Below are 13,430 nucleotides of genomic sequence, written 5' to 3'. Positions count from 1 at the left end.
TCATTATTATTTATTTTATATTCTGACGACGGCCGCTGTAAAAAAACAAAAAAAAACAGAAAGGGCACCTCCCTGAAATGAGACGGGAACCTCCCTGAAATAAGGTTTTGCAGGTTGGGATGTCTGCAATTTTGAAACACTATAGGGGGATTCATAAAAACTGGAGCAGACAGAAGTTGGAGCAGTTGCCCATGGCAACCAATCAGCTTCTCTCTTCAGTTTGTTAGTCTGAAAGGGCCCGTTCACACCATTATTGGGTAAATTGTATTGGGTAAACTTTGTCATTGAAAGCAATTGGATCAATGCAGTCGATTTTTGGACAGAATTATGCTTTTAGGGCCGGGCGACACCCCACCGCGCGGCATAATCGTGCACACGCGGTGGGGTGTTGCCGTGTGGTCAGGAGTCGCCCAGGTGTGCACCAATCGCGCTGTGGGTGCCATTATTTTACAATGGCACCCAAGTCACGCTGGGCGGATCGCTCGGTTTCCCGCCGAGATTCCGCCCATGCTTCTGAACATGATAGAGGCTGAAACAGCCTGTGTCGTGTTTCGCAGAAAAAAGGTACTTGTGGGATGTCGCCTAGGTGTGCACCGGCCCTTAGGCTGACCATACCAAGGGTAGGCAACCTCCACACTCCAGCTGTTGTGGAACTACAAGTCCCATGAGGCATTGCAAAACTCTGACAGACGCCCAGAGGCAGAGGCATTATGGGATTTGCAGTTTCACCACAGTTGGAGTGCAGAGGTTGCCTACTTCCTAATTTGATACTACTTTAATTGGTTTATACGGTTAGTCGTTATATAACATGGTAAAGCTAATGGAGATTGTTTATTCAGATTGTATAGTAGATAGTCAGCTCTATAGCGATCTGTGGATCCCATTAATGTGCAATACACCCATGCATGAGTGACATGAAATCTAGAATGCTGCATTTGAGCTCCCAGGGCACCATGCCTCCCTCACGCTGTGGCAACGACTATGTTAACTCCATAAAAGTGCCAAGTCATGGTGAGGAGGAACCCGGGACCCAGCCCACATCACAAACGGCAGCCGGACAGCTCAGTGCGCGTGCACGCTCTCCGCGCAGCCGAGAACTAGCAGCCATCGGACAGAGGCGGGGCCGACCAGTGTGACAGCTCGAGTCACGTGAGCCGCTCGCCGCCTCATAACACTCGTGGGGAGGAGGAGCCGCTTGACAACCGGCGTGAGAAGGGCTGCTAAGAGATCGGGGTGCGTCTTGCTGAGCCAGGGTTCATTAATCGCGGTGCTGTGCGCTCTCTGTCTCACTCACACACGTACAACATTGTCGGATCGGAGCCGCCCGGGCCATGGGTCTGCTATCTGCCGGCTCTCCGCTTAGCTGGGAAGAGACCAAGAAGTACGCGGATCACGTCCGGCAACACGGCATCATCCAGTTCCTGAACATCTACCATAAGGTGAAGGAACGCCAGAAGGACGTGCTGAAATGGGGCGATGAGGTGAGAAGAAGCGCGCGCTCGTGGGTCACTGGGGCTGTCAGGCCGGCAGTATGGAGGGCAGTACCTTCCCCGGTAGTCGGGGGCTGCCACACAGCCCCCATGTGACTGCCGGAAGGGAATCCCCTACAGTGTTGCCATGGCTGTTGCTGGGGCGCCAAGGCTCCTCTGATGGGCCCGAGTGCTGCACTTTGTACACATGGAGCACATGGTCTGTGTCCTATACTCCAGAAAGTTCTCAGTGACCATTTCCATGCTGTACTTCCATCCTGAAAATCCAGTTCATGGTGAGACAGTCCAGGGTTATCATGGCTGACTGCTGCGAAAGCATGCAAACTGCATACAACCTGACAGCGCTATGTTTAGACACCCTGGTGTATTCAGACTTAGCCTACGCTCAGGTGCCACCATATGAACAGAACATCTGTGTTGTAGAGATTCACCCTGACTACTAGGGATACTAGTATTTGGGCGAGTACTCGTACATGCTGAAATGCTCTGATACCTGAACTTTGGGCCAGAGGGGAGATCTCCCTCTGACTGCAAGTGCCAAGGGAGCATGGAGCTGGCTTCATTTCCAATCAGGAAGCCGGGTGGTGGGTTTTGACTCGCTTCCTGATTGGCTAGGAAGCCAACTTCACTTGTTGCTAGGCAGCCTAGCTTCCTGACCAATTGGGAAGCTGGGCTGCATGTCATAACTTGCTTCCTGATTGGTCAGGAAGCCAGGCTGCCTTGCAACAAGTGAAGCTAGCTTCCTAGCAAATCAGGAAGCCGGGAGGTGGGTCATTACTCACAATGGACAACCCCAATCAGTTGTGGTTGGGGCATTTCCCGCTACTTTTTGACATGCAGCTGAGTCGGCTTATCAGTGACAGTTTTGCACAGGCTTGGGCAATCTTTGCTCACACCAAGTCCTCCCGCACATCACATCACTCGTCCCAGCTTTCTGAGATGAAAGAAAGGTGCACCCCACTCCCCCTATTACACAGACCACCAATAAATTATACACCAGAAGTGACTGTTCAACCCCACACATGCTTTTATTTTCATCATTGCTTTCCTTTTATGCTGGCTTTTCAAATGACCAAATGCAATAAGTAGAAGTTAGATGATCATGGGTTTAGAACAGAAAACTAATTTGGTAGCTAAATACATTTTTATTAGGATCTGTACGTCAGACCAGAAAGAGGGACAACGGAGGAGGAAAGAGGGACGGTCCATCCAAACAAGCGAGTGTTGGGAGTCAGAGGAAACAACTCGCCTGAATTCTCCAAGTCTGAGATCTTGGGCGTTTTACATGTCTTCTGAGACTAGTAGTGACTGTTGGTAGGACAGCGCGTGAGCGCAGAAGCAGTGTTTACGATAACTGTTTGTCTCGGTGACCTCCTAGGGCTGTCTCTATAAATGAGGCAGCCTGAGGATGTTTCCTCAGGTGGCATCTTTTTGGGTCACATGGGGGGTGGTGGCAGGCAGAGTGGCATGTTGGCTCTGCTGCACAATAACTGCAGTGTGTCTGCTGCCCCCTTTCTGGTCTGAGCATCCCAGGTTGCTAAGAGATGGGCAGGGAGGGCCATACACTTGGCAACCTGGCATGCTTTGGTCGGCGTCCCACCCAGCTCCTGGCAACCAGTGACGATACTGATTGCCAGGAGCTGGGCAGGATGCCAGCTAGAGCGTCCTAGGTTGCTAAGAGATGGGCGAGGAGAGTCATGCACTTGGCAACCTGGGATGCTCTGGTCAGCGCCCCACCCAGCTCCTGGCAACCAGTGACATCACTGATTGCCAGGAGCTTTGTAGGATGCCAGCTAGAGCATCCCAGGTTGCTAAGAGGCTGCCGAGGGCGGCTTCACCAGCACAACTGTTTGCACCCCACAAATGCACACTGACTGCATGTACCACCCATGCCCCCACCTCAGGGGGGGCAATAAGACTATGGACAACCCGGGTGACTGCCTCCTGCTAGATAAACGCAGAAAGATATGGTGCACTCCAAATGGTTTCCTGCCTCTCTGTGCATGAGTGCTGTAGGGATCAATAACGCATGCCATGGTTCTAGATCTCTCAAATACCTGTAGAAAATCACCAGCTTCTCGTATGTTCTAGAGATTCTTTGTCAAAAAGCAAAGATATATGATCGCTGTAACCTGCACCTACTTCCAGCTTGCAGTGGTTGCTTGGGCCTCATTCAAAGCTTCTGCTCACCCAATTGCAATAAGTTGTTACAGAAAACACCTGCACACGGCACTGGTCGTCTGATAATTCATTTACTCATGTTCAAAACCCCATAAAAGTGCAGCAATAAACTCTCCTGCCAACACAATGAGACTGTCACAGGTCGGCTCAGTAGATCGGGAGGTGAGCGCACGCATACCGGGTTTGCTCACCTCTTGATCATGTCACGGCTCTCTGCCGTGACGGGGAGGGGCTGGATTCCCCTCTCCCCGCTCCGATCTGCCAGCGCTGACTGGCGGAACGGACGGGGGAGGGGGCGGGTACAGCTGGCTCTGCCTCTAGATAGGCAGAGCCAGCTGTCACACGCAGCTGGGCGGATCCCGTCATCTACGTCGGGATCCGCTGCGGCGTCTCGGTATACCGTGAGCTGTAGCTCGTGGTTTACTGAGCTTAGGATAACGGGAGGATGCTAGTTTGTGTCCTCCCATTACCCTAAGGAGAACTATGGGGAAAAACACTAACCCCCATAGTTCTCCTTTTAAAGGCTGTTATGGCTGAAATATGTTTTGTGTGCAGGACTTTTTGTAGAATCTTTTATTTGTCACAGAAGAAGGCAATGCTTTGCAGCTCTTAAGCCAATGCCTTAATCAATCAACAGGTATAGTAATAAAAGCTGTGAAAAGATTACTTCCTTCTGTGACAATAACAGAGGCTCGTTTAAGAGCTTATGAGGTGCTGGTGATCTCTACAACTACTCCCATATTCGGGGCCATGGCTATCTTTAGGCAGCCATGGCTCCAGTCTTTGTGGTTGTCTGGAGTGCCTAACTCTGACTAGGCAGTGTTTGGGTTGAGTGATGAGCAGTGTTTGGGTTGAGTGATGACTAGCTTTAGAGACAGGGACACTCTTAATATTTCTTTGGGCCACCTTTTAGCTTTGATTATGGCACATATTCGCTATGGCATTGTTTCGGTAAGCTTATACAATGTTGCAACATTTATTGCCGTCTAGAGTTGCATTCATTTCTCACCAAGATCTTGTAGTGATGATGGGAGAGTCAGACCATTGCGTGAAGTCTTCTCCAGCACATCGCAAAGATTCACAATTCGGTTAAGGTCTGGACTGTGGTGGCCAATCCATGTGTGAAAATGATCTCGTGCTTCCTGAACCACTCTTTCACAATCTGAGCCCGATGAATCCTGGCATTGTCACCTTGGAATATGCCCGTGACATCAGGGAAGAAAAAAATCAATTGATGGAAAAACCTGGCCTTTCAGTGTATACAGAAAGGCAAATGTCCTCATTTTTTGGGGGACATCATGTTGCTAGACCTGACCAACTGAAGCAACCCCAGATCATAAAAAATCCAGGTGCTGACTTTTGTTTTTTTGACCAGGCAGTATGTATTTTTATGAAGCTGGGGAGAAGGTACCAGTTCAATGAACTGATCCGGCTGATATCTTAAATTAGTTTTTGTATACATTTTACAGTAGTGTTCTTGGGGGTCTGGAAACGGAAATGTTGGCCATAACCTCTAATTTCCACAAACCATTCTCGTGCAAGATAAACATTACAAGAAAACATCTGGTTGATCTGGACAGCATCGCCTTTTTTTGTTCAGGCTTTTATAGATTATAACTTTTTTTATATGCAGCTTTTCATTTTACTTTCCCCAAGCAAGTAAACCTAGTGGTACTTTCATAAGCAAACTGCTCCATCCGATGTCCAAAACGCTTCTGCTTTCCTCTAAACATGTAGCCTGAATTAAACCTGTCCTGGATAATATAGAGGCTGCATTAGGTGACATGTCCTTTTGAAAATGCACTTTGACTATCTAATCTCTAGGAGAAAAGCAGAGGGCAAAGGGCGCAGTGACCTACATGCATTAAAAGCTGTTTCACAGAAAAATAGTATTTGACTCGCACATTGGAAGGAAAAGTGTCAGAATCCACAGAGGTGATGAAATAAATTGAGTGTTTGCTGTGGCCAGTTTTGGGGCTGTGTACATGAAAACTCTACTGGATCTTATAAAAGCAGTGGTACCACCAGATAGTAGATGGCAACAGTGTCCTCGTAGTCTGATAAAGCCATCACTTTGGGTAGCTAAGGGTTGCTGTGGCCTTCTTTCCCCTGAGGCTTGACAAAGGGGGAAGAGCCCCCAAACGCATGGCTCTCTTTGGATTATTTCATGTGAAGTAACTGAACAAATCGGAAAATAAGACTGAGATCCCATTGTTTGTAACAGAAAGTCAGATTCTGGGTCTTTCCCACCCGCATCTCATGCCTCTCTTTTTGGTCTGTATAGCTGCACACTACTCTGAAAGGCTACCTGTGGACTTCAATATGTATGTGGCTAGAAAGTGTCACTTCAGCCAGGATGACAGGCTGGAGCCTGTACCATGAAAACAATCAGCACTGTCGGCTTCCATCTTTGTCCTTGCATGACTATAAGCTTCTATAATAACTGCACTGAAAGGGGCAAGTCTAATTTCCCCTCTACATTTTGCCTGAAGCAGATCCAGTGTGAACCTATTTTGTATGCAATGGCTTGTTTATGCTCAAGATGCACAAAAGTGGCATCCATACCCAAAACATTGTAAAATGTGTGGGGTTTTTTTTTTTTTAAAGCGTCTTGCAGAATCAGTTGGTCCCCTGGGAAATGGCCCTGATATCCTGTTTTAGGGTGGCTTCATTCCCTTGCAGGGTCCTATGGACCCATCTTTTGTGTGTCCTAGTAAGCTGTGTGTCTTTCACAAACGCACATGGAGCAAGGCAAGCCAGTTCCCTTCACCCTGCTTATTCCTTTTCCGAGCCAGTGGGTCAGGGGTGGGCAATCCCAGCCCTCCAGCGGTGCTTTAATACATATCCCAACATGCCTCTGGGAGACATGCCTGAAACTTGCAATGTGTTATGGGACTTGTAGTTCCACAACTTCTGGAGGGCCGTAGTTGCCCACCCCGGTAGTAGATGAAAGTAGGGCTGCAACAACTAATCGACATAATCGATTATAATCGATTATTGAAAAAGTTGTCAACTTTTTCAATAATCGATTAATCGGCTACCGATCAGTTGGTCCCGTTCACTACTCCACACACGCTGCGTGCCGCACCTCCTCCCCACCTCACTCGCTGCTGCCAGACCCGCCCGCAGCCACGCTCTTCACGCCGCACCTCCTCCCCGTCTCACACTCACCGCCCACCCACATCCACGATCGGCAAAGGGACGCGGGGAGATGTAGTAAGGAGGAGCAGGTGTGGGGGGATGACAGCCGCCAATAGACAGGTCCGATCTCAGAAGCAAGTTGCTGGAAGACTGCTCAGGTAAGCCTGCACTCCCCCCCACATGATGCTCTATAATGTATTGCTGGGATTTGTATTCCTCTATAGCTGATGGTACATTGTGCTGTATATTATACATAGGAATACAAATCCCAGCAATACATTATACACTGTATGTATAATGTATTGCTGGGATTTGTTGTACTCCTCTATAGCTGGTGATATTCTGCATTGCGCTGTATAGAGGACTACAAATCCCAGCAATAATACATTATACAGCGCAATGCAGAATACCACCAGCTATAATGTACTATTGCTGGGATTTGTTGTAGTCCTCAATAGCTGGTGATATTCTGCATTGCGCTGTATAATGTACTATTGCTGGGATTTGTAGTCCTCTATAGCCGATGCCATTCATTGCTGTATAATTTTACACTTTCCATTTCACTATATTGCACACCACACTATTTTTTTTCTTTTTTACTTCCACCGCTCCAAGCTTGCTCCTGTGATGGACTGCAATCTCAATACAAACTAGTAGTCCATCACTGGAGCCATTTTTTAAAATTTTATTGTTTATCCGATTAACCGATTAATCGAACTTAATAATCGGCTAACTAATCGATTTTGAAAATAATCGTTAGCTGCAGCTCTAGATGAAAGGCTGCATGAGACTCCCCTGCCGTTTTGTGATCTTGTACTGAACAGGAAGTTCAGGAAAGCTGCGCTGAGACTTGGAAGCAGCCGTTTTAGAAACATGAGTGTAGGATAAGATGACTGTATGCTTGGGCAAAATTTTTTTATCTTTTTGCTGGGCAATGTATGCTGCTTCTGGATTTATTATTGAAAACCAGTTTGAGCGTTTAATGCTATTTTTATTGTAACATTCCCATGGGGTAAGTATGTTGAAACCTGAAGAAGGGCTTCCAGTCTGAATTCCACTATCTTGCCTGCATTAAAACCGGTCTCCAATACCTAAACCCTAAACAAATCCTGACTCCGTTAGTATTGTTATAGACCACATTGGATGGAAATGTTTGCATTCCACTTATTACAATGTGCCAGCACACAGTTCAGATCTTCCACAGAATTTCTCACTCTGCTAGACTAGCTTGTGTGCATTGTTTGTCAAGTGTTCCAGAATGTTATTTTAAAGTTGAGCTGGGATTCTCTCAGTAGCCAATGTTCCTGTTTAGAATGTGGCTTTACTTGGGAGGTGCATGATGGTGTTTAACAGAAAAAAACAAAATGTAGTCGGAATACTTTTTTAAAACCATAATTTTGTCGAAGATTTAATGAAAGCTTCTTTTTACTCCTAATTGGATGTGACTGGATCACAAGCTGAACTGTTATGGGGATTCATGCTTCACTGCAAAAGTTCTACACCAAGTGTTTTAATAAGCCTTGGGGTCTTTGATTTGAGTGGGTGAGGGGGGTAGGACAACGACATCTTGGAAAATGATCGTCTGATTTTTTTTTTTTCCAGTCAACAAAGTTTTTTATCTAAAACCAAAAAAGAAATGTATATCATTCGGCTCATCAGCCCTCAATGTGGTGACTGTATTCATTTTCTTTTTTCAAACTAAAGAATATTCTTAGCAAGTACAGAAAATACCTGTTGATCTTGCAAGCAATGTTGTGTCCTTTCTGTGAGATGGAAAATCTGCCAGTTTTTGTCTAAATCAGAAGTTTAATCTTAAAGATGCATTTAAGTACCTCAAGCTAATAACAGAAATGTATATTTGTGTATCACTCAGCTGTAGATCCTCCAATCATCTCTGAATTGGTGCTGACACTGTCCTTCCTTCTGGAGGGTGGCTACTTTTGTTCCCCATGGTACATGTGTGTGTTGTAAAGTAGCCACCCCTCCAAGATCATTCCCATGATTGACTACAATCTCATGTTTTTAGTTTACTAATCTTTAATCGAGATTGTAGTCCATCACGGAAGTGAGCTTGGAGTGGTGACTGCTTTACAACACACAGACCATGGGGAACAAAAGTAGCCATCGCTTCAGAGGGAAGGACAGTGTTGGTACCAATTCAGAGATGATTGGAGGATCTACAGCTCAGTGATTCATAAATAAGATACATTTTTGAAAAGGGTTAGTGTATTTAAATGCATTTTTAAGATTTAACTCCTGAGTTTAGTGTCACTTTAGTCCACCAAGTAATGGAGAGGAGTAAAGGCACATATGTTTTAAAGTCTAGCCTTAGGGCAGGATTTGTGTTCTTCGCAGCATTACTATGTGAATAAAGCCTGGGGGGGGGAGGATGTCACCTCACCTAAGGACTGATAAGCTGCAATAGAGAGGGAGATTGTGTATGTATGTAATTTTTAATTTAATTTTTCTTGGGTTTAGATAGCTATACTAGGTATGGGCAGGTTCAGGGTCTACTTTAAAACAAAGTGCATTTATCCTTTTTGCTCCTCTCGCCTGACCTAACCTCCGTGACCTAACCTCCCTTCGTCCCTCAATCCAACAGCCGCAGTTCCGCTGTCTTATAAATCGAGGTGCAAGACTTTACTGCACAAGTCCTATAGACTTTCATGGGATCGTCTCCGATAGTCACAGACCCGGTATAGGCCAGTATAAGGTAGGGATGCACCGATACTAGTATCGATATCTGTGCCGATTCCGAGTATTTGGGCGAGTCTCGCGAGGACTCTTACTCGCCCAAATGCTCCGATGCCTAGCACGAGTACTTCCGGTATCAGGAAGCCGGGCAGCATGTAATGATGTGCTGGCCGATCGGGAAGCTGGCTCCATGCACCTTCGTCCTCGTGAGGTAAGGTTGCCTTACCTTTTAGTATGTCCAGCCTGTCACCCCCGGGGCCTCTTCAGCAAGATCGCGGCCTTCCTCCGGTACCCAGCCGGAGCCGTCTGACCGTTTAATGACGCGATGCCCTGCTTTCTGATTGGCCGGGAAGCTGGCTTCATGCTCCCTCATGACGAGGGAGCATGGAGCCGGCCATTCGGAAAGCGGGGTGTCGTCATTACACGGCGCCTGGCTTCCTGACTGGAAGGCCGCGTTCTTGCTGGAGAGGCCCCGGGGGTGACGTGCTGGACATACCAAGGTAAGAGGGGACTTTCTTAATCAGGAAGCCGGGTGGCGAGTCTTTACACGCCACCTGGCTTCCTGAATGGGACTTCCGTTACTCGTTAATTGGTTTCGGCGAGTACCAAAAAAAAAATTCGGTACTCTGTACCAAAATACCGGTATCGGTGCATCCCTAGTATAAAGCTAGCCATACACTAGTCCTTTTTTGCCGTTTAGCCCTGTGGGCTGAATGAGAAACATTCTCTTTCTCCATCCATGCCCCCATGAATGCTAAACAGCAACCAGGTAGGATATAAAAAGTTCACGTGTCTTATCACTCATAGAACTCCTTATGGGGAATTTTGGTGTACACATGTCTTGATTTGTATGTGCGCTACAGAAAATATAATATAGACAAGTGTACAGGTTTATTATTATTCTTATTATAGTGTCTTTTTGTTTAATATAATGTGGGGGAAGTTTTTTTATATAGCTTCTCTCTCTCTCTCTCTGCAGCTGTCAATAGGCTGTTATTGAGAAGTTTGGGATAGAGCACTATAGCGCGGCTAATCATTTGTTTTAGTATTTACAAGACTTGTGTTTTTTTTGCTTAATTTTTTTTGTTTCTCCTCCAGGTGGAGTACATGTTAGTTGCCTTCGATCATGAAAATCAAAAGGCTCGTTTAGTACTCAAAGGAGGAGACATGCTTGAAACCCTACAAGACCGAGGTGAAAAAATAAACCCAAAGTACGTGCTCTTATTGCTCTCTTGGTTTAGAATGGCTGTATGGTGTCAGTTACTCTGCACTGGTTCCCCCTAGCTGGTAGAACACACACTTGTAAATTCACTTTAGTCAGGTAAATATAAAACGCAGCCTGTGAATAGAAGGCATCAGATGGCGCCCTAGGCTTCTATTTTACGTGTTCTCACTGTCTGCTATACTCCCAACAGCTCTGTATAATGCTTTAATCAAGAATAGAGAGCCTGGACAGCTATATGAAAAGTAGAAAATATATATAAAAGGTGTAAACACATTTATATAATGATGCATTGGTACTCTGCTAAATAAGGAAATCTTGTATACTAATGTTTTTTGTTTTCTAGTTCTAGCTAGCCATAGTTTTTCCCACTGGTTTCTTTACAGCCTGAAAAACAATTTGCCAACAAACCTCAATAACTCAAACTGAAATGTACACCTTTTTTTTTTCTTCTTATTGCACTCTATAAATGTGTGTGGGGTCTTTGTTGTTGGCTTATGTAAGTGGATGACACTGAAGTTTAATTTACATAAGAGCTCTGGGAGGATACAAATGTATTAACCCACAACGCAAGCTTTAAGTGCTTATTTTATGTTTACCTAGAGTGGTGAACTGGTCAGGAAGCCAGGCAGCTTCCAGAAGTGAAGCTGGTTTTCTTTTGATAAAATCAGGGAGGTGGGTCATGAGGTGCCGCCCAGCTTCCTGATTGGCTAGGACGCCGCCTTCACTTGTAGCTAGGCAGTCTGGCTTCCTTAAGCTGCCCACACACCTGCCCACACACCTTTCAATTTATCTGCAGATTTTCTGTGGTCAGATGGAAAAGGTGCAACAGATTCCTCTATCTACACTTAACTGTGTGGATGGAGTCATCTCCACCTGGGCCAATCTGTTGCACTTTTTCCATCTGACCACAGAAAATCTGCAGATAAATTGTAAGCTGTATGGGCACCTTTACCAATCAGGAAGCCAGGAGGAGGGTCATAACCCACCGCCCGGCTTCCTGATTGGAAAAGAAACCGACTCCATGCTCCCTTGGCACTGCCGGTCAGAGGGTGATCTACTAGCCCAAATATTTTGTATCAGCATTTTAGGCATCCCTAGCTAAAATGTATGGGATCTGTGCCACTAGAGATAATGAGGCCAACATGCAGTGCAAGTCCTGAAAGAATTTTTTATACACTTCAAAGAAACTCATCTTCTATAGAGACAAGTTGAAGGCAAAATTAAAATGCATTTTATGTACATTAAAAAAAAAAAAATGTAAAGGGGCTTGGGTAACCGGTTTATTCTTGTGGCAGGATTCCCAGGTGTCCATACAGACGCAGCCACTGTGCCCATTCAAGTTAATGACAGGATGACCGCACTAGCACCTCTCTGCAGCTGTCCGCATGTAATTGTATATGGTATGCAGCGTGCTGCATGGTACGATTTTTATGTGCGGTTTGCAGGATAGATGCGCCCAGGGACAATATTCTATCCGTAACCATGCCATATCTGAATGCGGACACCTGTGATTCCTGCTGTCAGGAACGTAGCCATGTCAATGGGGCCTTTGGTTTGAAGTGGGGTTAGAACCTTTTGTCAAGTTGCTGTCTGTGTCACTGTTTGGGAGATTCACTCTGACCGTAAGCGAAGGAGGCGAAATGCTAAAATTTTGGAGCTCTTACCAAAAGGGACACCCATTCTATGACCACTCTTAAGAGCCCTTTCACACTGCTTTTCCGATCACGTCCGCTAGTCAGTTTTTCTGGCCGAAGCTCAATGTTGCACGTCCATTTAGGCTGCCCATAGGCCATCGGTTTACATCTGGTTACCCATGACTCCTTTCAGGCCCAGAAAACACAAGTCCGTGTAAATCCGATTTCCCTATAGACAAACGTGGGTCTGGTAATTTTTTTTTTTTTTTTCTTTATCGCAAGATGGAGGTAAAAACTGGATGAACACGATGTCATAACGGTGACATTCGTTCTAATCGGCAGGGGATCTGTGCATGGGTCCCCTCCTAATCGGACGGTGTGAAAGGGGCCTAAGATGGGCATTCAATTTGAAGATATTTCCTCCATTTCCTGTGGCATTAGAGTTGTCACAGAAATAGGTGTCCCTGTTGGAGCATTTGCCCTTGTGTAGGTGGAACACAGGCAGCAAAAAATAACCAGATAGTGGCTTAACCCTCGCTATGCCACCAAAAAACAAAAAGCTGTTGACTTTGCTTATTTTAATACATGCATATACAGTACATGCAAACTTTATAAAAGTATGGAGTGTTGATTTCTGCAGTGCAAATGATGACCTAAGAAACACCCATGGACATGAGATGACTTTGGAGTCACTGTTGTAATGAATGATCAGACAATTGGAAAACCTGTGCCAATTGCTGCTGCTGGCCTGTTTCTTTACTCCCAATCCTATTTCAATGAACCCTACCAATCTCCCAAGACTATGATATGCTCTGCAGTGCTCCTTAGATAGACCTGGGTGCAACTAGAATAGATTTGTACAAATGACTGCCCCCTCTGATCAGTGGGCAGCTTTAGACTGCCTGCACTGGTGAAAAAGAACGGAATGGAGCTCTAGAGGTGACTGTGCCTTCAAATTAGGGATGCACCAATACTTTTCAGATACCAGTGCCGATACTTGGCATTTTCATGCGAACTACCAGGATTGCAGCGGTTGCAGCTGGGACCTGGCTCTGGTGCTCCACC

General features: G+C 45.9%; 1 protein-coding gene across 2 annotated transcripts in view; it reads left to right on the top strand.

Annotated features, from left to right (window-relative positions):
• The first annotated feature begins 1,284 nt into the window (after positions 1–1,284).
• The window catches only part of GCLC (glutamate-cysteine ligase catalytic subunit), a 29,368-nt gene continuing 17,222 nt past the window's right edge, over positions 1,285–13,430 (top strand). For both annotated transcript variants that reach the window (XM_018558870.1, XM_018558868.1), the window contains exons 1-2: positions 1,285–1,481; positions 10,605–10,717. In XM_018558870.1, the coding sequence (XP_018414372.1) occupies positions 1,332–1,481; positions 10,605–10,717 (263 nt within the window). In that variant the 5' untranslated portion in view covers positions 1,285–1,331. The remainder of the gene's footprint in view (positions 1,482–10,604; positions 10,718–13,430) is intronic.

This window comes from Nanorana parkeri, unplaced genomic scaffold (genome assembly GCF_000935625.1).
Source record: "Nanorana parkeri isolate BGI_ZX_2015 unplaced genomic scaffold, ASM93562v1 scaffold364, whole genome shotgun sequence".
NCBI classification, from domain to species: Eukaryota; Metazoa; Chordata; class Amphibia; order Anura; family Dicroglossidae; genus Nanorana; species Nanorana parkeri.
The sequence above is the reverse complement of the archived record's forward strand: the minus strand, read 5'-3'. Positions and strand labels throughout refer to the sequence as shown.